Source organism: Gopherus evgoodei, chromosome 1, assembly GCF_007399415.2.
Source record: "Gopherus evgoodei ecotype Sinaloan lineage chromosome 1, rGopEvg1_v1.p, whole genome shotgun sequence".
In the NCBI taxonomy this organism is placed as follows: domain Eukaryota; kingdom Metazoa; phylum Chordata; order Testudines; family Testudinidae; genus Gopherus; species Gopherus evgoodei.
The window spans coordinates 238,458,898-238,483,771 of NC_044322.1; the positions used below are offsets into that span (position 1 = coordinate 238,458,898).

The 24,874-nt window shown below is 42.3% G+C and overlaps 2 protein-coding genes across 4 annotated transcripts in view; one reads left to right on the plus strand and one right to left on the minus strand.

Annotated features, from left to right (window-relative positions):
• The window catches only part of EFCAB6 (EF-hand calcium binding domain 6), a 168,648-nt gene extending 160,269 nt beyond the window's left edge, over window positions 1-8,379 (plus strand). For all 3 annotated transcript variants that reach the window (XM_030540001.1, XM_030540003.1, XM_030540005.1), the window contains 2 exons: window positions 1,819-1,968; window positions 6,062-8,379. In XM_030540001.1, coding sequence (XP_030395861.1) covers window positions 1,819-1,968; window positions 6,062-6,184 — 273 coding nt within the window. In that variant the 3' untranslated portion in view covers window positions 6,185-8,379. The remainder of the gene's footprint in view (window positions 1-1,818; window positions 1,969-6,061) is intronic.
• Window positions 8,380-15,112: 6,733 nt separating this feature from the next.
• The window catches only part of MPPED1 (metallophosphoesterase domain containing 1), a 95,682-nt gene continuing 85,920 nt past the window's right edge, over window positions 15,113-24,874 (minus strand). Inside the window, exon 7 of the mRNA XM_030540059.1 lies at window positions 15,113-15,187. Within this exon, the coding sequence (XP_030395919.1) occupies window positions 15,147-15,187 (41 nt within the window). The 3' untranslated portion in view covers window positions 15,113-15,146. The remainder of the gene's footprint in view (window positions 15,188-24,874) is intronic.

The window sequence follows — 24,874 nt, forward strand, 5'->3', positions numbered from 1 at the left end:
CAGGTCACTGATACAGAGTGATCTGAATTGGTTAGTAAACTGGTCTTAAGCAAACAATCTGAATTTTTTAATATGGCTAAATGTAAAAGTATACATTGAGCAACAATTTAAGAATGTAGGCCATATTTTCAAGATGCGGGGACACTGTCCTCAGAAGCAGTTTCTGAAAAAGATTTGGGGTGGTGGTGGATAATCAGCTGAAAATGAGCTCTCAGTGCAATGCTGTGGCCGAAAGGACTAATGCAGTCCTTGGATGCATAAACTGGGGAATATCAAGTTGGAGTAAAAGAGGTAAAATAACCTTGCATTTGGCACTAGTGTGACCACTGCTAGAATACCGTGTCCAGGTGTGCTGTCCACAATTCAAGAAGCATATTGCTAAACTGGAGAGGTTCAGAGAAAGCCATGAGAATGATTAAAGGACTAGGAAACATGCTTTATAATGAAAAGTTAAATAGAGTGAAACTCCTTGAATCTAACAGAGAAGAACCTACATAAGGAATAAATATTTGATAATAGGCTCTTCAGTCTAGCAGTGAATGGCTACAAGTTGAAGCTAAACACTTCAGACTGGAAAGAAGGTGTAAATTTTTAAGTGAGGGTAATTAGCCATTGGCACAATTTACCAATTGTGGTGGATACTGCATCACTGTCCATTTTAAAATCACTAGTGGATTTTTAAAAAAATAAGATATGGTCTAGTTCAAAAGGAATTATTTTGGGGACATTCTACTGCCTGTGTTATCCAGGAAATCAGACAGATGATCACCATGGTTTCTTCTGGCTTTAGAATCTATGAGAAGCTGGGCCTTTAGCTCCCTTGGAGACATGCAGACTCTGAGCTACAGAGAACAGCCTGGGTCCCTATAGCCAGGGTGAAGGGCTCTCTTTATACTGTAAAAGAGGGTCCACAGGGACCCTCACAATAGTTGACAGAAGTTTACATTAGACAGCTGAGTTAGTCATGATTGGACAGCAAATCCTTCCTTAGCTGTAGACTTCCTAAGATTAAGGTGAATTTCACCCTCAGTGCTCAGGGCATTGCTCCAGCTGCCTGCACACCACTTCAGCCCCACATAGCAGCTGTACAGTGTTGTCTGTGCATTCTCTGCATGCTGTGATAGAACTGGACTTTCCAGTATCCTGTGCAGCGTACATGAAGCAACTGTGGTCTCCAGCCCTGCCCACTGGCTGGAAGAATAGCTAGGTGTGAGGCAAACAGCAGCCCTTACCAAAGGTCAAAAACAACAAGAGGCAATAAATACTCCCTCAGTTATTCCCATACTATATTTCAACTGTCCTGTCCCAGCTATTTCAACTATAGAACTGTTCAGAACCTGGGTACAGGAAATATTATATAAGTATTTTTTTTACCCTCCTACTGTAGTCCGCTAATTCATTGGCTGATGAATTCAGCCACCTTCAGGCAAAATTTGAATACAAAAACTTGCAGCCTGAACAGCGAATTTTCCAAAGAGTTATAAGTAACTGAAAACAGAGGCTTGGAAGGGGAGCAGCTGTGTGACTTTAATTGCTTCTTCTTTGTAACATGTATAAAAGCATTGAGGCCTTTGTTTAAAAAAAACCTGATAAAGAATTACATTAATTTTACAAACAGATTTTGGGCTTTGATAGTGCTTAAGTGTTTCAACTTCACTTGCTGAAGAATAATAAAAGGTGAAGAGAATAATAGCATTTATTCTGCACCAGAATTTCACTGTAACACCTTAACATTTCAGCATGTGACTGCACTCGTCTACCATGTTCTTTATATTAACAAATGCCCATCTTTCTCCCACACCCGCTCCGCTTTGCTAGAGGAGTCCTGGACCGCAGAGTCTGATGTTTTTCAATGCAATGCTAAGAATTCAACCCCGGATCTTGCACTGCTGGAGACCGATGAGACGAACGTTTAAATCCTATGATGAAAGTGGGAGCGGGCTGTTAAGTGTTCAGGATTTCAGGCAGGTAAATTGCATTTACTAATGTAAAACTAACAAACTGAAAACCCCAATCTCTAAATAACCTTACTGAACCAGTTTCTAAAATCATGGCAACGATACATTTGCAGACTTATTTGCTGTGACATTAATACTGAGTGCTAATAATAATAATGATAATCACCCTCTTTCCAATGCATATGCAAGCACACAACTCCTTTCACATCAGAACTGAGAAAAGTGGGCTTCACAAGCCCGGGAGGGAGAGAGGGAAGCAGGTTGATGAGGAGAAATCCTTTATACCATGCCTCTCTGCAGTCAAACTACAGCCTCAGGATTCCAGTGACCCATCGGCTGGTATGTTCGCTTCTGAAGGGGGAACTAGCCTTGCATACTGCTCCTTATCATAAGGCAGCCTAGCTGGAGTGCCATCCTGTTGCAGGCCACAGTTTGACAGGTACACCTGTCTCAGTGTCCCCTTCAAGTCTCCCCCAAACAGCCCAGAGAGTCTTTTTTTAGTGCAAATGGCCCTTGTGGGTTAGTTTGTTACAGAAAAAAACTCCATATCCATAATCCCAACACTGTAATCCAGGCTATACGTTAAATACAGCACCTAGACTCCTCACCACCCTGCAACTCTCCAGCACAGCCCTCTCTGGCCCAGTGACTTCATTTCTCTAACTCCAAGAGCCTGTAGGTGTCATCCTCTACTGCTCTTAGACTTCATCCCTCTGCAGCTTTCCCTGGCTCAGGATAGACAGCCCCTCCATGGCTCTGCCCTGGTCAAGTAGCCCCTCCTAGCCCTCAGCCCTGGTCATGTCTCCTAGCACTGGCTCTGCCTGTCTGGGAAGTCAGCAGGTTAGCCTGTCCAGTCGCTTCATAATAATTCCTGCCTCCTTCCCAACAGGGCTTGCTGAGAGTCTTCTACTCACTATAGCTCTTCCTAGAAACCACCTCTACCAGTCTCCTGGCTTCTCCTATCTACCTCTGACTCACTAGGTTTCTCGCTGATCTTTAATTGCTCCCAGGTGCTGCCACACACCCTTAATTGACCAACCTGGGAGCACCTGTTCTGGCACAAGGCCACTGGATCTGCTTCACTTACAGGGGCCAGATATCCTTGTCCAGTTGGAATGACTCTGTCCCCTCTTTCTGCCCTGTCCTTGCCAGTAGAACACAGATCTGTGGTACATAGGGATACGTATCCTCTGCATGGGCTTCTTAGATCCAGCACCTCACCAAACAGCAGAGTGTCTGCAAGGCTGCTCCCCACCTGCAATGCCTTATAGCACTTTGAGGCCAGGGATTAGTGCTGTACTCCTGGATTCACACCTCTGGGGAGTTTGATTGCTGCTTAGCATACATTTTACTTCTTGTTTCAAGATCCTTGACATTTCTGTAAATTGAAATCAAACTCATAATATGAACTACAGTAACTACCTACATTTACCAGTCACGCTGCAAGGATAAAAAAAAGATGCATGAAGCTGTTTAATTAACGTTGAGTCGAAGTGAGATACCAGTGACCTTCTCCACCTGCTGTCTCTTCCATTTAAAATATCTGGTAAAATAATGGCCCAGTCCTCAACTGCACCGAGTAGTTAACTCCCCCCTTCCTGAGGCTGCCAGGAGCCAAAACGTGCCCAGGTGGAACTCAAAGCAAACTGAAGACCTAAGGGCAGAGATCTCATAGAAATTGCTCTAATTGTCTGGGATCAGTTAGAGCAAGGTGTGGTCCAGCCTCACCACATACACGTTCTTCAGACATGCCCCTACGGGAAGGTTGGGGAGCAAGATACATAGAGCTCTATCAGCTTTAGGGTTGCGGTTTCCCCTATATACGAGTAGCTTTCTGGCTGCTTTGTACTATCTCAGGAGTGTAGAGTCACTGGAATAGGGGTGAGGATCTGGCCCTCTGTATTTTTAAAATTTTTTGTGTAATGTCAAGTTTATTTGTCATGCATTTGGTAATAACTTTTTAACTCAAGCCGCTCTATCTCAAGCAATTTATTCACATTAAGAGAAAAATGAAACCAGTCCATTTCTGTGATAGGCTCTATTAGGTAAGTTGGTTTTTTTCCCTTTCAATGCTTAGGTGCTACTCTAAAAAGTTTTCCTTAAGCGATTACAGACAAAAAATAAATGTGTTGCATAAAAGATGATGTGCTTTGCAAGTACGTGGCTTGAGCAGCTCCTTAGATTTCAGGTGATTTCAGGAGGTCAGGAATTAACTGCAGCATAAGCAATCGAAGTGTATTTATATGTATTAATTGATACGCATTGAGCATTTGTGTACCAGGTAATGTTTTGTTAAGACAGTCAAATAAACCCCAAAAGAAGGGAGAAATCAGAAATGGGGTTGCAGTGAGGTGTGATTGAAGTGAGATGTTGTAAGATAGAAGAAGTGAGCAGAGAGATATTTGGATAACTTATAGTAGGGAAAAGCTCTCTGCTGTCAGCACTCTCGCAGTTATCAAGGCTGGGAGATATATGAAAGGGAGGAGTGAACAGACTGATCACTTTTGATACCAGTGCTTTGCATAAGCACTGATGTAGACACACATATGTATATGGGTTTACTGTAACACCAGCACTATAGTGATTTCAGATACTGGCTTGGCTCAGACTTATCTGAGTTTCACATAAAATCAGTGGCAACCAGTGAAGTATAAAAGGAGTTACTCAGATCAGAAGATGTCAGGTGCTGGTGGAGATCCTGCTGGACAACAAACTATTGCAGAGCCAGTGGACAGCACCTACAGGTACCCTGCAAGGATGTATGCTTTAGAAGCACCTTAAACTAAAAGTAATACTCAGAAATGAACATCTCATTTGCCTCTGTGTCAAAGGCATTAAGGGCCAGATTTTTAAAGGTATTTAGGTATCTAAAGATGCAGATAGACGCCTAGTTGGATTTTCAAATCACCTAGGCACCTAACAATCATTGAACTCAATGGGAATTAGGCACCTAATTCTGAAAATCCCACTGTGCACCTGTCTGTGCTTTAGGCACCGCCATACCTTTAAAAATCTGGTCTTTAATGTCTGTAGCATCTGGTACCACCTGGTCAGTAGTTTAAGGAAAGAACTCTTAATGTTGCTCTTAGGAGTATTAAGGCACTGAGTGCCCCTTCAGAAATGCATATCACCGCATACATAAGGGTTCTCACAGGTGGAGTGAGTAGATATATTGGACTGGCTTGTTCCTTCCACTTCTTCAGATGAGGGGACCCAGATCTCCCAAGCAGGGTGCAAAGGGAGAAGCCACAGCTAATTAGCATCATCTCCTGCTCACATGGAAGCCCTGTCATGGGTGTATTATGTGAGTCAACCTCCACCTGTGGTGAGAAAGTGGGTAGGCTGCTAGCTATTCTCATTGGCAGTATCACGTGGATCCCTGCAGGGCATCCGAGAGCAATTGCTGCTTCGGCCAACATACAATAAATCATTACCCGAGGGAGGATTCAGGAGCAGCCGTCAGGGGAGCTATGCTGGCATAGGAAAGCTGGGAGGCAATAGGAAGATTCTGGTCTTCACAGATGTTTATGAAATTCAAGACCGTGGGGCTGAACCCTCAGGCAGTTTTGCAAAGGGTTTAAGTAAGACTTATGTGGTACACTGGCTTTGTGCAAGCCCTGTGCCCAGCATTGAATTTCACCGTTGGCTTCTAACTTCACGTGAGCAATGTGGGTGTTGGGAGGTTGTAGAATTCCCATTGCTGGAGGTTTTTAAGTTCAGAGAAACACCTGTCGGGGATGGTCTAGGCATACTTAATCCTGCCTGAGCCCAGGGGGATGGAGCAGATGACTTCTTGAGGTTCTTTCCAGCCAGGGCCAGCTCCAGGCACCAGCGCAGCAAGCAGGTGCTTGAGGTGGCCAACGGAAAGGGATGGCACCTCCGGGTCTTCGGCAGCAATTCCGCGGTGGATCCCTCAGTCCCTCTCGGAGGGAAAGACCTGCTGCCGAATTGCCGCCAAATAATGAAGCGGTGGCGGTAGAACTGCTGCCCAAGTGCTGCCAGTCATGGCGCTTTTTTTCGCTTGGGGCAGCAAAAACGCTGGAGCCGGCCCTGCTTCCAGTCCTACCTCTCTATGATTTTATAACATTCTGTGTATTTTGCAGGTGCTGCGTCAGTATCACATCAATCTGACCGAGGAAGAGTTTTTTCACGTTTTGGAATTTTATGATAAATCATTATCTTCAAAAATTTCCTATAATGATTTCCTCCGGGCATTCTTGCAATAGGAAATGGAAGGTGTCATCAAATGCAAGAAACTATAGATAAGAGCTAATGACTGATTTATAATTTCTAATTTCTAATTAATTAATTAATTAACCAACTACAGCTTTTTTTGCATCAGCAATCTCAAAATACTTACAGTTCTGACAAATACAGTGGCCATAGGTTGTAGAGCAAATCTACATGACAGAACTATTAATATTCACATAATCCATTTATCTGAGAAAAATGATACCACTTAAAGTTGTTATAGTGATGATTCCAAAGACCTTACAGGCATCTGCAAAAGAAATACAATTAAGAAAATCTTTTTTGTAATTAAAGTTTTATTAATTAAAACTCCTTTTTAATTTCAATAAAAAGATTTGAAAGGCCTACTATTCACTTTTATAAGATATAATAGAAATAATACATTTGGAAAATTATATTATCCTTCATTATTAGAAAATTGTCTGCTTTACAGTCTGTCTTTCCTCCCACTTGATGTCATGCAGTGACATATTTAGATCTCCAGTAGCTTTATATGTTGACATGGAACAGTTATTATACTCTGAACAGACACACTAGCTGTGCCTTGATGTGTCATCTTTTTCCAATGAAACCTTTCCCTATAATTTTCCCATATTTTAACATAAAAATGGAAGTTAAAAATAAAATTAGAAAGAGCTAGTTCACCATTCACTATTGTATTTGTCACTGCAAATGTGGAAGTGTATACCTCTAACTTGCATCTCCTCATGTTAACCCGAGGTTTATTTTTATGGATAAACTATTTTTCATAATGTATAGTGCACTAAAAGTAAAATATCCAGTTAGATTTCTTGGTTTTGCAAAAGTGAATAGTTTGAGCACGTATTAGAAAATTACGGGGAAAGGTTTAAATGGAAAAAGATAACATGTCAAGACACAGCTAGTGTGCCTGTGGTATATGTAGATTTTAAAAGAGAAAAGAATTATTTTGACTGCCAATCTCTTTGGTAAGGAATGAACTTATGATCAGCAGGTTCTGTTTTCTGGGTTTATATCAAGATTTAAATGGACACATTCAGTAACTATTAGATCAGTACATCTCTTCATGGCGTCTTGGGTCTGTTCTCTGCCACCCGGTCATTTTCACTGATCTACTGAAGAGCTCTGTCACCACAATATGTGGTTGCTTTCTAGGTTTGTTTGCTTTCCTTCAAATCAAAAATAAAGTTATTTTTGAAAAAAAAACATCTCAAAGAACAAGTTCTACAGTTATAAGTAAGTCTCTTCACAGTCATTGTCTAGAAAGTGATCTTTTGTAGGATGTTTGAATGAAGGCAGAAAAGGTGCAAACATGTTCTATACCTAACATTTTTAATGCATTTACAGCAACGTCTTAAAAAGAATTGGTAAAGTAACACCAAAGATTTCAATACAAAGCAGAGTAACTGCTAACTGCGGATAATGCACATCCAAACAATTTCTCTTTCTTATTGCTGGTGAACTTGCCAGCCATTGCTATGGGTCTGATCCGAAGAGTGTTGAAGTCAGCTGAAAGATTCCCACTGACTTTAATGGGCTTTGAAACAGGCCTTATCTGAGGAAATAATCTCATTTGAAACTTCACAAAAGATGTCTGGTGGATTTTAAATGAAAAGTGTTAATGAGACTTGAGGTTGTTTGGCTTTGGTGATTTTGGTTCTTGATCTCTGCTATCGATATGATCTGTATTTTGTTTATCGTACACATTTCAGGAACACTTGTTATATATTCAAGGAATTATACTTGAAAATTGATACACTTGAGATAGTAACACAAAGGATACTTTGTTACATTTTCTTTGAAAAGTATTTGCCACATATAAATCCATTCATTAGAACTGCATTTAGTGCTTAGGTATATAACTAGAATGATGTAAGGGGTTCTCCTCTACCAACCCAAGGTGCAAAAGTTCCAAGTTCCATTTACAGGTAATTTATACAGATTCACATAAATAAAAGACTCTAAAATCCATTTAACCTTTTTATGTTTAATTTTATTCTGAAAACTGCTCTCAAGACACCTTTTTTACAAATATTTTCCATGCTTAATGTTTGTCAGTCAATGAAATTCAAATGCAACCTGTATTGAGTTCTGTCGTTTCTATGCTGTTTGCAGTTGTAAAAGAATTAATTTTCACCACATATACTATTTGGTAAACAAATAATAATAAACAAAGTATAATAAAAATAAAAATTTGGAGTAATTCTTTCTGAAGTAGGGATGTTTCTTTACTGATATATTACTAATAAGAAAAGAACAAAACTAGAAGTTCAGTAAAATTTCTTTCATGTTCCTAGGATGGGAGTGTGATAATTTGGTCCGATTTTAGATCAAAAGCAATACGAACACCTCCATCTCTGTGCTGCATTATGGCATATAGCACAGCTACTGTGATTCATGTCGGATTCAGGAGTCATCTCCTTGCTTCCAATCATCTCAGGATCTCTGTTGTCTTCAGGAGAAATGGCTCCGGGAGGGGGTGTCTCAGGATTTCTTGACACTTTATGCCAGTGTATTTTTCATTAGCGCTACTGGCAGGAAAATCAGACTCAACAACTCCAAAGGGATTAAAGAACAATCTTTTTGCTGTAAAAGCAAATCAAATCATGCTGGTTTTTTTAGTGAGTTCTTAAAGGCATGGATGGCATTTGCCAACTGTTTATCTAACCTCAAAAACAAACTGAATTTCCACTGCCAGCATTTTGAAATAATCTGAGTAAACTGCTACATACATAAACTTTGCAATAGAAGAGAGTTTGCTTTTTTTTGGTGTTTTTTTGTAACTATTATCAGTAAACAATGGTCAGCCATTCAGCAATGATTGGCTGGCACTGATTCCATTTGTTTTCGCTAAGAGATAGATAATGTCAATGGAATTGAACGTTATCCTGTGATAATGGTCTCCTGCTGCTACATGTAAATGCTGAGGCAAAGCCGAAGAAGTTATGAAAATAAATGTCAAGGCGAAGCTTCAAAATTTATTTTCAAAGCAGAAGACATTGATCCTGTGCCTGTTACAATAGCTTTACTTCTTTTATGCCATCAGCTGTCACTCTAACAGCACCAGTATCAGCCTGATAATGCTACACCGATTGCTCCCTGTGCTATTATTGACCTGCTGTATTGACTTACTGAGGTGTTCAGCCAGCCAGAGTAGCTTGTCCATTGTAATGAGTTTTTTAAAGCATACCCCTCTATAAAATACAAACTAGTTTGTAGGCTGAAGTTTTAGGGCTTAAGTCTGGCTGTAGCAGTGCCTCAGATGCTCTTCTATGGCACAATTCCCTCTCTGTTTCTCCCTTGCTTCTCCGTGAATAGGAACTTGTGATATCGTACACCAATAGTAAACTACGATCTCCTTCCCTGCTCTCTGTGTTGCACCACTCACTCTCATGAGTGATTGCGAGATATGGAGCAAAGGCTCCACCCATTCCCTTCCCCTCCCAGTTTGCCTTCTCCAGTGAGGGAATAAGCAGGTGAGTAGCTGCATTTACACCCACCCAGGTAATCCGCATAGGCGTGGTAGGGTTCTTACTCATACTTGCTTGGGCACATTGTCCAAGTCACAATCTAGCCTGTAACATTTACCCTGCAATAGATGGTCATCGAGCATCTGATCGGATGAAGAAACCATGATTGGCTAGGTGCTCTGAAGTGCTTAAGGTAAGGCAACAATGCCCATTTCAGTTAGTGGGGCTGATATGCTCTTTGACTTGTGTACTTTTGGACTTGTGTACTCTAGGGTCTTTTTGGAAATCTCCCACCATTGCAGACCTGTGGCAGCAAATGTGGGAATGTCAGTGTAGCCCAAGCTCAGGCAGCTGCTCGTGTTTTCACCACCATGACATCTAGCCTTGCTCAGACAGGTCTAGCAGACATGGCACCAGTACTAATACTCCACCACTGTTGGTCCAAGGGCAGAAGACTTTCAAAAAAGGAAAGGCTTGGATGGACAGAGCCTTTTGAGGCTTGTCCAGGCAGAACATGAAGCTGCAAAGTCTTTTACTGAATTTAGGTTTAAAGCAAAGAGAAGATTTTAAGACGTGTTTTTCTTTTGGAGGACATTTTCCAGGTCCCAAACATAGTTTGACTCTTCTCCACCCAGTCCCTTCCTAGATCATCCAAGAAGACTTGCTGCAGTCTCTCTGTGTTGCTCTTGAACTGGACAGAGAAGGTCTGCTAGAAACTGATGGGAATTCCTTCCTTCAGCCAGCAGGTGAATGTGTCACCTCTGCAATATAGTTTTAATATCAATATGGCTTTTCATTTTTCCTCATTCTTATCTCCTAAATTATCTAAAGAAGACTGAGGTGACTGAAATTATAACCAGTGCAAAGGAGAGTAATCAGACCATTGTTAGACTGCTCATCCATCCACCTCCGCTTGTCCTACCGATATGTTCTCCTATCTGTTAAATACAGGCTGAGGCACTGAATCTGTGCCAGGTTGCAGCCCCTATTCCAGCTCCTCCAGAACCTCCTGCTGAGGTTCTGGCTGCACTTCTCACACTTGTGTATATTTGCACGCTGTATCCATGGCCCCACTAAGTTGAGAGACTGCCTCATCAGCCTCCTCCTGGTCCTAGCCAAAGTAGCCATCTACACCACCAGGAGAAGGATGTTAGACGAGGGGGTGCTCTGTGACTGGGACCTATTTCCACTCCTCCCTGGTCTCACGTATCTAAGCAGAATTCCTCTGGGCAGCATCCGCTGGCTCCCTTGATGCCTTCGAGGAGCAGTGGGTGCTGTCTGGGGTTCTCTGCTCAGTGTCCCCATCAGGTTCCCCTCGTTTTGCCCTGTGACCTCACTCCTGTCCCTATTATATCTTTAGTTGTCCCTCATAATTAATTGAGATCCTGGACTGTGTGGATCCTCCCCTTAGGCAGAGGGAGGTCCTTTAGCGGTGGGTGGGCTTCTGCCCACACACTTCAAGGATCCCAACAGGCTGAGGCACTGAATGCACAGAAAAGACTCTGCACTGGAGAGTCTGAAGATGCTTGGTCTCTGCTTATTCAAGACTACTACATAGGAGGAAAAATTATTTAGATATACTTCAATAAACCAGAGCCCAAATATAGACTGAAGGGCTGAGCGTGCTCAGTAATCAGCTGCTCTCACAAGGAAAAATTCACCCCTATGTTGGCAGACAGCACAAGGAGTCAGATTATCAGCTAGTGTATATCAGTGTTGCTCTGTTGAAGCCAATGGAGTTACATAAGTTTACACAAACTGAGCATTTTTAAGGCCTATGCAGCTGTAAGTGGGAACATAGCCATCATCCTGGCCAGTGGTGAATTTCACACACAGTAAGAGTCCAGGAGAGCTGGGCTTTTATCACCCTCAGACATGTTTCCTAGCTAGTCTGCCAGGCTGGGCTTTGCACTCCCCTGCCTTATGCTTTTCCTAACACAAGGGAGCCATTAAATCAAGAATTTAACTGTAAACATCTGTTGCTCATTAGCACTTCCTCAAGTTCACCTGCACTGCTCTGCTTCTTTATAAACCGTGACCTCAGGCCAGGCTGCTGCTATTATAAATAGGGGCCTGAGTAGTGAGGTGCAAGAGAATAGTTTTAATGGCTATTATTTTAAGCTGGATATGGGGCTTCTGAGTCCTTCCTTTAGAACAGTACCTTAGTGAAAGACAGGAAGGCTACCTGTAGGAAAATACAAGCAAGCAGGAATGGTTTTCTGGGCTGATAGAAGGGAACTAGGAAATTGGGGATGAGGAAGAAGCAGAAGGGAATTCACACAATCCATGCTGATCACCCATTTCTCTCTTATCTTACTAGCTTTTATTTAATTTTAATTCTAAAAGCTTAGCCTGAAGCCTGCCTTCTAAAGACAGAGGAGGAAATGCAGCATGTTAAAATCTTGTACCTGGAACACAGCCATTTCAGTTCTGTTTGATTAAAATACTGAGGTAAGCTAATATATACACATTTACTGTTTTTAGCTGAGTGAGCTAGATTGGGTCACATGTTGTAAGAGAAGCTCCAAATGCTGCAGAATGAAAATCAAATAAATTTAAGAAAATCTCTTTGAGTTTCTAAATTTTTCGGTGCCAAAAGCTGTCATGCAATAGAAAAAGCATTATTATGCTGTGAAAAAGAGACATAAAAGGAATTTTGTATTGTATCAATACTTAAAATATGCAAATATGATGTCTTCACAACGCCCCAAAAAATTACACTTGGCATGAATTCTTAGTAACAATACAAATATCATCTTCAAATATGCTGCCCAAGTAGCTGTGAAAACAACCTTACCACAGTTTCAGAAGCATCCATTTACTATTAGCACTGCTCTAACAAATTTCATCCTTTGATGCAGGTAGTTTTAAATAGGAATAGAAAGATGGGGAAAACAAAAATAAATCTCTGTTAATATCAACAAGTAGTGAGGTCAGCTTTTAGTGGAACTGCTGCATAGTTAACCTGATCTAGGAAGCAAGCTGCTAACATGTATATAGATGCAAAGAAGAGCTGAGTCTCTCATTGTCCAATAATGGATTATCATTAGTTCAGAACTTAAGTGGATGGCTCAGCTAGCTGGTGAAATCCTTTTGCAGTGTTATGGTTTCTTTGCAAGATACTGGGTATGTTTTAAATATTACATATCAGGAACAGAGTGGATACGAGATTGATTGGCTCTGAATTTGTCAATGAGCAATCCTGTTCGCAGCATCAGCCACTTATGGATCCAGCCCCTTAGCACTGATGCCCCATTGGCTAATTGCAGTGTTGTTAAACCTAGCGATCAAAAATCAGAAGAGAAATCAAAATAAACACATTAGATTTATTATTTCCAACCTGAAATATACACACAACCTGCTTCCAGTGCACACCCGCTCCCGTCCCAGCAATGTTCATCAGGCCAATGGCAGCAGCCTTGGTTCCAGAAATGAACAAGAAACTTGCAGAAAGCATACCCCAGACAGATAGTGCTGCACTCTGTGATTTCCAGCCAACCAGCATTATGGAACTGCAGCCTTGGCTGGCCTATTGCAGAGTTCTCTGATTTTTAAAGCCAGGTTTGTGAGGGAGTGAACCAGACCACTTACTTTTACAATGTAAAAGGCAAATATGTTTGCCTTTTTTTAAAGCATTAATTTATGTTGCTGCTGGAAAGCTCCACTGAACTGAGTGTGCACACCTCCATGTGTACAGAGGCTGACACCATTGGCAATGCCATATGAAAATATTTCTCAGTGGAAAACTATTTGCCTGTAAAGAGGGTGTCTGGGTTTTACAGCCAGGATTAGTTAATCTGCCTCAGTTTAAGGGAGAGCAGGGGATTTTTGGCATCTTGCATCTCTTGCAACTGCCTTCCCAGTCACCTCATCCCTTTTTGGTAGAGCAATAGAGGGCTAGCTTGTGTGTAGTGGTCACAGCACTGAGTAAAGGGTGACAGGGAACAGCCTCATGTGACTATAGGTGGGGATTATGCCATTAGGGTGTTTCCTTTTAAAGAATGAGCTGCCAAAAGGCTACTCAAATAAATGCCTATTTTTCATTGCTGTTACTTGAGGAAGTGGCATCTCCTCTGATGACTGACAACACTGGCCATCTCACTTTGGTGTGAAAAATACATCCAGAGAGAGATTCACTGCTTACCTTTAGGCTGGCCAAATTCATCTCTGACATGACTCCTTGGAATTCAGTAGTGTTACACCAAAGTTGAATTCAGACATGTGTCAAGGACCTCTACTTTGTGATATTGATAGTGATATCAATAGTCTCTGGTTCCTGCTGGTTTTAAAGTCTTACACTCTGTCCTGAACTTGCATTTCAGTCTTATGTGTCATTTCTGTATAGCTGTCAGTGGCCTCTTCCTTTCTTGTTTAGATGGAGCATTGTCAGTTCTAGAGGTTAAGGTCTGGCAGGATTTCTATACCTTGCTCCTTCAGCTATAAGGATCATGTATCCAATGGCTGCGGTCCAATGTGTTTTGAGTTTTGCTTTAGATAGTATCTGCCTTATTACCACACTTAGAGCTTGGTTACAATAAAAAATAAACTATGAAAAAGTAGGATAACACAATATTCATTGTGCTGTAAATATTCTTCCCCACCCACTTTCAGTGAAAATATGTTTATGGGGCTTGATTCTGATCTCATTAAAACATCCATGTACTGTAACTCCATTGACTTTGATGGGTTTACTCCAATGTATATGAGATTGGAATCAGGCCAAAAAATTTGATGTTCTTTCTGTTGAAATGAGTTTCTCAGAAACTGGCCACTCTTTCTGCTCAAACTAGCACATGAAGGGAAAGTTGATTTTGCCTCAGGAACAATGCATCTTTCTCTATACCCTATACTCAGTGCCCATCTTTTTAATCTCATACATTAGAATAGATGTTGAAACTGTTCTAATTACCATTTTTAATTAGCATTTTAATTGCCTGTCAGGGTGTAAAATGACATGGTTGGGTAAGAGAACATTTTGCTTAGTGGTTTGAAGTACCCTGGGGGCGGGGCCAGGGAATAGATTGATCTACAATGGTCTTCCTTAAAAACTTTCCAATTTTGTCATGGGGAAATACGTGCCTGGTCCAAGGCCCAGTGAAGTAAGTTGAGAGATGCCAATTAACTTTAAAGAGCTTTAAATCAGACCCTTACTAAGTTTATTTCAGTATACAATGTCCTATACTTAGTGTCCACGGGGAATAGTGCAGATTGAGGTATCGTCTTACTTATCAAAGGCAATTGACTAAGGAATCACTGAATAACTTCTAAAACAGAATTCTGCTCAAAAGAATGAATCTTTTTCCTTGTTATACAGCTAGTATCTGAATGTTGATGTCACTTGCTTTCCATCAAAGCCTAAATCAAAATGCCACTGTTTAACCAAACAAAAACCAACACCTCAGCTGTCTGACTCTCTTACAAAGATAAAACCTCATCTTCTTGACTAACAGGAGGGTGCTCGTCTGGGCCCTGCTGCAGAGTTGATTTTTCACTTTGAAGATCTCTTCCTTTGGACTGCTAAAATGCCTCCTAGAAAACAGCAACAAAAATAAAACTAGTAGGTAATGTATCTTCAGGCATAATGAGACACAATCTTTCATTAAAAATGATCAGAGTATTTTCTTCTGGAAAGAATGCCGTTTCCCTGCTTTGCCAGGAGAAGCAATGCTCCAACATGTCAAATAGCTCTCTTGAGTAATCCAACCACAATTAGAAAATGAAAGTTTGCAGAGAGAAATGGAGCTATTATTGAAAAAGTTCCTAAAACTTGCTTAAACTTCAGTCAGAAAAGTCAACACAGTGGCTGAGTATGTACAGCCTATTACCCTCTGGGCTTAAAATGTATTTAGGCACTTGACTCCCATTAAATCCATGGAAGCTAAGTGCCTAGATATCTCTGAGGATCTGGGCCAAAGTCCTTGGGAGAAATCCTGGCTCCACTGAACTCAGTGGCAAAATTTCCATTGACTTCAGTGGGGCCAAGATTTCACACAATGTATTTTTCTTCAATAGGTTTGATTCTGCTTTCACATACCTTTGTACATTGTAAATCTCTCCACTGAAGACCATGGAGTTACACTGGTCTCAGTGAGAGGATAAGCAGGCTCAGTGGTTTTCTAACTATCGAGTGAGCCTTTAGGTTGTGGTAGCAGTTGTGCAAACTTGGGCCATAAAACCAGCAATCACCAAGAGCCAAATCTTGCCGCTCCACTGACAGGAGTAGCTCTTACTCATGGGAATAGTTCCATAGGCTTTAACAGGACTACTTGTGAGTGCATTACACAGGACTAGGAACTGAAGCTAAATACTGGTTTACACTGAAAAACCTATGTGGTGTCTAGAAAAGTGGGTGTTTGAAGCTAAAAAGAACTATTTTCAGGAGAATTGCCTTATTTTCTTCATTAAAAAAAAACACTTTGTCTTCTTATTTTTGACTGTGTGTGGGCTGTGATTTCTCTGGTGAACTGAGTCAGACAATTTTAGAAGTTACTACCACACAATTATAGACCACAACCACTGTTAATAATGTGGATGTGGTGACTATCATGACAACAGTGCACTTAAAAGGACACTATCATTTTTAGCTTAGAAACAGAAATGGAGCCAAGAAGCAGAAAACAATGTAAAAGCCACTTCTGTCAAGTCATTTGGTTCATACATTTTGTTAGTCTTGGATTTGGGATTTTTTTAAATTATTAATATTACTCTTATATGAAACCCAAGTTTGGAAGAAAGTGTTTGTTTTTTACCAGCTTTGTCAATTTTTCCATTGAGCAAATGTTGATTTTGAGCTGGATTTAATATGGCTGCTTTGATTTAACAAAAACTTTCCATAGTGTTAGCCCTAGCACAAGCTGCTTGCTTGCACCACTGGATCAGTGACTCACCTCAGCACAACTGTGGGAATAGCATTATTAGCTTTTGCTGCTGCTCAGACTTTAGAAAGCTGAGCCCCTCCCCTTAAAATTTGAAACCAACTGCATGACCCCTGCAAACCTTTCATTAAAGGCCTATCCAGAACTTTAGAACCGTAATGAAACATGTCTTTAAATGCTTGCAAGTTAAGAAACGGCAACCTGCGATGTTATTTAAAACTGAAAGGAAACATCACTTTCCAAATTGACAATAGTATATCAGAACACGGATTAATTGTAATGGTAAGTGGCCATATTAATGTGACCTGCAGTCTGTTTGTTAGTGGGATGGATGAGCCTGTTGATGTGGGTCCAGAGTAGATTGTGTAGATCTTGATAATATGACACTTCCTCTCCATTCGCACGTGCTGTTGATGAGCAGTGAAATGGCTCACAGGACTGACCTTTTTCAGGGCAGCGACTAGCTACTAGTTTCTGTTTGTACAGTGCATAGTACAATGTGGTCCTGGATCCTGGTTAGTCCATAGGCAGACTGTTGCACATAAGATAAATCACATTGCATCTGAGTTGTTATGCATTGAAATGAATGGAGGCAGTTCATATCTTGGAAGCATTGGTTCAGGCTCTCTGTAAACTCAGGTATGCATTGCTGCATTGACTGCACTCATCTTGAGGGTTTGGTTTGCAACCATAACCACTAGTGATTTAATTAAAAAAAATGAAAACCAAGATTCTGGAGGAAAATTGAAAGGTCTGTCCACATCTCTTTGCCCCGCATCAGTCCTTGGACTCTCCCCAAGTGGTCAGGCCCTATATTTTGGGACAGCAGAAGTAAATTAAATGATAGTGACTAATAATGGATTGAGTGCCTTTCATCCCATCCAGAAAGAACCCAAATTGTCTTTTAAATAACTATGTATCAATTGTACTGGTCGAACATGACTTAAGTGTGACTAAAGTGGACATAGCCTTGTGCTGGCCTATATAGGTATTGCACTCCAAACCAGTCCCACATCCTCGCCCCTCATTTAGGGTTGCTATCTGGCCAGGTTTTCCCATGATCATCCTTTTCTGAGGTAGCGGTCCCAGGAGAGCTGTGAGGGTACGCAGCTTCTGCCAGCTTCTGGCTTTATGGACAGCAGCTAGGTGGTCCTCTGGCACTGGGGAATCTCCTGTGTGATGAAGGCAAGAATCGGTGCCACACTATGCCACCTCCCCCCATTCCATGGGTAGGGGAACTTCCTGGCTGGGGAGATGGAAGGGCATGGATAGAGAGCACAGCCCTCCAGGATCTCCAACTGGCAGTCTGCTGCAGCTGACTGAAAGCAGGCCTGAAACTTAGATGTAGTTTTCTTCCCCACCAGCATGATCGGGGGTCGGGGGGTGAGGGTCTGGCCTATCATTCTTTTAAAATGTTTACAAAAAATATAAATTTGTATTCATATGGAGTGTTTTGAGGACAATACAGCTCCCATGCTTTCTAGACACCACACCCCCTATTTAAACATTCAGTAACCTTTTTAGAAGGCAGGTATTTTTGCAAAAAATCTCTTTGGCGTCATTCCTGAGCTTAGTGTATTAACAGCTTTCCTGTTTTAACTTAAGACCAATACCATAATGAGGTTACTGAGAGCTTTTCAACTGCTTGCCAAACTGGACTTTTTAACCACTCAGTAACTTTAAGGGTAAGCATGTGACATGAAATATTGTTATTCAGCCCCACGGTGCCGTTCTCACAAACAATTACCCATGATCTTAGTTACATCCTTCCACTAGCTAGTGTTTCTCAGTGTCATTTCATCCTTAGCACATTTCACAAAGCATGGCACCTGTAGCTGTGCAGCCGGAAATAACCCACCACAAATCCCTGTTTCTTTTCATAAATAGAGTCTGATGTAAATTCTGACATTTTGAAATGAATGAGCTGTTGGAGTACAATCGTATTGAAATGATTATGCTTAATACGTCTGGTGGCATTAAAATAAATATGTATTCTTCCAAGAAAGCCAAACATGGGGGAATAACACACTGGGATGGCTGTCTGGAGACCTTAGCAGGTAAGAAGGCAATGTCATAGCAACAGGGATGACGTATGGTCCCTCACTTTGTGCTGCTCCAGCAGTACTAAGGAGTTGAGGAACTTCCTTCACAAGTGTGCAGTCCACTGATTCTAGGTGCCAGTTTGTTCTGACACTGAGTGTGGGGCGGGACGGGGGTTCCTGAGTGAACTGGCTGTGACGCTTCCTGAGGAGCATGTGAGGGTTTGAGACTGAAGCTTTTGTCTGTATAAATACTAGATTCTCTTTCCCATTGTGGCTCTGGCCACGTGCCTATAGTCCTTGTGGTAAGCCCCACTGGTGTCCCCGTCCATGATCCTGCAGGTTGTGATTTCATTCAGTCGCCTTTGTGGCCTTTGCTTTGTAAGTTCTCATCACCTAGGAGAGGTGCTGTGTGGTTTTAGTTCAGCCAGAGGTTTTAGTAAACCCGCAGCACGTACTCCCTGCACTAGCTTGTAACATACTCAGAAGCAGAGGCCTGGATTTGTCAGTGGTGTGATGTCAGTGGAGATATGCCAGGGATGAACTTGAGTCACAAGCTGTGAACGATTCAGGTTCCATCGCTCAGAGCTGTTGAATAGCCAGTAATGGAGAGGGCAGTTCAATGAGTTACTGCACTCTCTGCAATCCAGTGTGTGGCAAGCCATGTGAGTCACAGTGGTGGCTGCACAAGGTGACGGACAATGACAAGAAGGCCTGGGATGTGCGGAGCAGAGAAGTCTGTGACAAAAGGAAAACAGTCGGCCTCTGACAGCCTTTGAAAGTAGCTGTTCATTTGGTTTAAAATCAGGCAGCAGATGTCAGTCACAGTGACTTTGCTATGCAAATCCTCTACAAAACAATAGAGTAAATACAAACATGGCTGTGATTCCCTACTGCAGTTTAAACTGCTGTATGCTGGATAACTTCACTGATTCTAAGGACTCTGGCCCAAGATGTTTTGGTGGGAGGTAAAGTTTGCCAAGTCTATGAAACCCCGAGTTACAACAGCATCATCCTACTGTGGGTGGCATATTATGTGCTTTAGATTAGAATATTCTCTTAAACTAACTTTTCAATCCACATGTAAAAGGCAAGACTTAATGCTGTGCATCTGGAGGGCAAGGCCAGGATGGAGCCTACCAGTTTGTTGTGTGTACATTGCTTGTATCTGTGAAAACACCAGTTCACTTAGCTGAAATGGAAAATGGAAATGATGTAGTAATTTATCTGTTTGGTCATATACTGTTTATTTGTTCTCAGTCACAGGGCCGAAATGCACACTCAGGTACCCAGCTATAAACCTAGGGTGGCCAATGGATTGATCCCACATTTACCTCAGTGCAACTGAGGGAAAATTTAGCCGCCAGCATAGCCACACAGGCCTGCCTACACATTCCCATTGTAATCTAAGACGACACATTTCCATTTCTATTGGCTAGATCCTAGTCCCTGCTAAAACCCAGCTACACTGCACCAGTGGACCTCTGTTGTAGTGCTTCACTATCTCCATTCACAGCCCCTGGGGTAGGAGGCCTGTTGAGGGGGGTGGTCACAAGCAAGAGTCTTGCCAGGCTGCTGCTGCACAACAGCTGATCCCCACTTGGCCAAACCCTTGAGGGGTTATTACCAACCCATCCAAGTAACCCTGAGGCTGCTCTAAGTGTGCTGGAGCTGAACTGGTGTTAAGGTGACACAGGCCATGTTTGCTTTCTTCTCCTTTGGTTCGGCACTGACTGGTGCTTGCGTGTTCCTGAGGATCAGAGCCTTAACTTTATTTTTTTTATTAATCCTTTTCTTTTGATACAGGCATCAGCTTAATGTTAATATTAAGTTTGTTGCAGCATTTTTATATTATCCAGGATTTTCCCATAAGTGAGCTCACCTTCCCCGAGCTGCACATTAATATCAACAAGGCAGAAAGCATTAAAAAAAAAAAGACCTCTCTGTAATGCTAGTAAGTGAAATAGCCATCCCGACCAGCCCATGTCATTAATTCCCATCATTGTTCTACATAAACCATGCAATTAGGCTGGAAAAAAAAGCCATTGCATCACCACATGCAATAATTGACACTAAGTTCTCTGTGAGCAAGAAATCTGTGATTTTCAGCTGACAGGAAACAGCCTGTCAGTTAACGTTATGCAGGCACGATTGCATTGGATTAATGCAAAATGGTTTGGTGCATGGAAACAGTGTTCCATTAGCTTAGCTGCTATTAAGTGGGGTTAACTACCATGTGCAGAGTTTTAACCCTCCCAGGGCTGCATGGTTTCTGTAAAGGAAAATCCTGCCTTTTTAATCTACTCAATTTTTTTGAGCATGTCAAAAAAGTAGTGGGTAAGAGAGGCCTGGTTTGTGTAATGTATGTGGATATTTGCAAAGGTTTTGACAAAAATCCCTTGCAAAAGGGGCAGGTCATGAGGGGAGTGGCCGAAGTACTGTCATCAGTTAGAGACTGGCAAAGATGCAGGGAAAAAGAGTAGAAGTAAACGGTCCGCTTACAACATGGCCAAAAGGCTAACACTGGGGTGCCTCCCAACTCTCCACACTGGCCCTAGGAGTTGTTTAATACAGGTATCAAAGGAGATGAATGGATAGTTGGCTAAACCTGAAGGTGACATAAAATGTTTGAGGTTAATGAAGACTTCAGAGGGTCCAAACAAAACTAGATGAATGTGCAGTGTGCCAACCATCATGGAACCTGAAGGGAGGAGCACAAGTTGCGGGAGGGAAGAGTTTGGAGGAAGCACCAAGAAGTCAGTCTTTGTGCACATGGCTAGAATGCTAACTTCAGATACAACATCTCTGAAAATAGTTCTCTTAATAAAGAGCTGTTTTACAAATCTTTTCATGTTATTACCTAGCATACAGCACCATGGAAGATGGTGGTGGCAGTCAGTCTAGTGAGATCCACAGCAAAGGACAGTGTGGTAATAAACAAAACAACACCTAGAAACAGAGCAAAAAGCAGCATGGAGAGACTCCAATACTGGGAATGCTGGATTTTCAGACAAAAAACCTTCCATGTGCATGGAAGCAAGAATCAAATCTATATACAGAGCTGACCAAGGGAGATAAGAGAAAACAAAGGTAAATCTTTTGTACTATCTCGTTGGCAAAAAAGGACAATAAGTGAGACTCTGTTACCAGGAATAATGCCCAAAACGCTGGAATGGCTGATAAAAGTATTTCATGAGTTCTGTGTCCCCAGAAAGAATGAGACTGTAATAGAAACTGATATTTTTACCCAAAACCAAAAAGCAGAAGAAGGGATACTTTCATTAGAGAGGTAAGGACTCTTCCATCCACTTGTAACATTGGAGACATTAAAGATTCCCTAATTAGAGAGAGGATTGTTTATGGACTTTGTGATTTTTATCTTACAGGAGAGATTGTTGAGAGGAACAGAACTCACTCTAGAGAAATACCTCCAAAAGGTAAGGGCAGCTGAACTGCATCAAAACCATAACAGCTGATAATGCAGAACAAGAACATAGGCTCAAGCTAAAGGAACCCAAGAAGCAGGGCAGAGACTGACTGAGAATACAGGCATTATGGTACAGTGTATACACTGTTGAAAGCAACACAAAAGGCAGGAAGAGGAATGCCCATCTTATGGGTATTAGTACTTTATGTTCCAGTGTTGCAGCTACCCCTCAAAGAAACAAGCAGCAGTTCACACAATGATTGAGGATGTAAAGATTTCCAATGAAGACCGGGATATCTGCAGTGAGCTGTTAAAGCTGGAGATGCTTATTATACATGCACTGCTAAAGAAGGCTGCCAGGCATTCAAATAGCATATTTGTAACTATGCTATTAGATCAACAGCCAGTTCAGTCCCAGATGGATTGTGGAGTCAGCTGCAATGCAATCCCAGCAAACACTGATAATTAGCAACATTAGACTGCAGAAACATGATCAGGTGCTGGTGATGTACAATAAAACCATTCTGAGGCCAGTGGGCAAATGAAGTTGTCAGTAAGAAACTCGTGAAACAGGAGACATTATCACCTGGAGTTTATAGTAGGCAGCAGAGCAATGCAACTTATACATTTGATAGCAATACAGTATCACAATATCCTGAATGTGAGATAAGGGAAAACAGTCACCATGGGCCATGTCCAGAATATAAGGACATATTTTGAGGAGATGGACACCTACAGGGCAAGTGAAGTTAGAAGTGGCCCCCCACATGCAGCCTGTGAGCCTACCAGAATGTAGAGTTCCATTAGCCCTGCTGGAACCACTGAAGAAGGAACTGGCAAGTCTGCAAAGAAGAGACGTCATTACAACCCTGGAAACTAGTGTAGAATGGATCAGAAGCATAACAGTGCTGGGAAAACCTACACATAATCTGAACAATCCTCATAGACCAAAAGACACCAAACAGAGCATTGATAAAAAGTCATTACCCAGTACCAGTGATTAAGAACATACTACCCAATTTATCCAGTGCAACAGTGGTCACTGTTTGTGATGTCAAAAATGGAGTCTGGCATATCGAGCAAGATGAGCCATCCAGCCATTTGACAACCTTTGTCACATCTTTTGGCAGAACAACTGGATATGAATGCCTCTGAGCATCAGTCCGGCCCCAGCGGTGTTCCACCAGGCACAAAAGGGATTCCCAGGCATCAGAACTGTAACTGAGGGCATAGTTATTGTAGGAGAAAGATGTCAAAAAAAGAAGCAATACAGGACCAAGCTTTGGCAACTCTTGGGAGCTGTGAGCAGAATACTAGGCTGAATGCAGACAAACTGCAGTAGAGATGAACTGAGGTCCCCTGTGTCAGACATCTGTTGACTTCTGAGGGATTCCAGCTGGACCCTGAGAACTTGCGAGTCTTTAGGGAAATGTCCAGAACAAAGGACGTGAAGGGAGTTCAGAAATTTATAAATCTCTTTCCAGATTCTACACATATTAATCAGACACCTGTGAACCCTTGGAACAGTTCACACCCAGTAACACTGACTAGGAATAATCAGACACCCAAGAAAAGGCATTTGAAAGAGTAAAGAAGGTTATAAGTGCAGCACCAGTGTTCCCTCTCATTTTTTCCATCCATGCGCAGAATACATTTTGTTATGTGCACAGAAATGTGCGTGTATGTGCGCCCAGCAGTGGCTCTGGACACCAGTGCTCCAAGTGCGTGCCTGGGAAGTGCTGTCCCTGTGAGGGCAGCAGTCAGGCAGCCTTTGGCGGTGCGCCTGCGGGAGGTCCGCTGGTCCTGTGGATTCAGTGGCAATTCGGCGGCAGGTACACCAAAGCCTCGGGATCATGGACCCTCCCACAGGCGCACTACCAAATCCGCGGGACCGGGGACCTCCTGCAGACAAGTCGCTGAAGGGAGCCTGCCTGCCATGCTTGAAGCAGCAAAAAAGCTAGCGCCACCCCTGTGTGCGCCACCAGTAGAAACAAAAAAACCTAGCTATAATATATTTTTTAAACGTTACCATAAGGATAATTACTCCAGGAAAGGTTAGGAATTTTCAAACTCACTACTCAAAGAATTAAATTTAAGTGTAAGAGAAATAAAAATTATGAAATGCATAGACCAGTCAAAGCACTAAAATAACACACTTTGAAAGAATCAAATTACAGAGAATGTATGTGCATTGCAGGAAGTACCAAGAAGTAACAACAACAATAATACAAGTATGTTTTGGGAGGTGAGTGTGAAAGAGACAGTGTGTGTGTGTGTGTGTGTGACACAGAGACAGTGTGTGCACTGGCTGTTGGGGAAGTTTCTGAGAGATGCCATGCACTGTCTCCTTAATGCACTCACTGAAAGTTCTCCTGCTCTGTCCTGAGCCCAGGGGAGGGGGAGAGAGAGAGTGAGTGAGAGACAGAGACCGTGAGTCTCGGAGACCACACGCTATCTCTTTAAGAAAGACACTCACCGCCCCTGAGTTGTTCTGTCCTCAGACTGCAGCAGCTCTGAGTCCTGAGTCAGGCTGTCCCCTCTCCCCTGCTCTGCGGAGATGGGATGCAGGGGAAGGGGGACACCCTGACATCAGCCCCCCGTTCCCCAATTCTGGACAGCCAGCAGGAGGGTCCTGGGAGCAGCTGCAGGAGCAATGTGGCTGCAAAGCAGCAGGGGGAGGAGCACCTATACAAACGCTGCCGGATGACTATGCGTGCTCTGCTAATCAACTGCATGGCACTTGAATCTCTCTTGGGTGGCTGCCCAGCCGCGCAACTTACAGGGAACACAGTGCAGCACCAGTCCTAATGTTTTACAACCCTGTGGTGCAGCTACAGCAGAGTGATGCCTCAGAAGGAGCAGCACTGATGCAAGG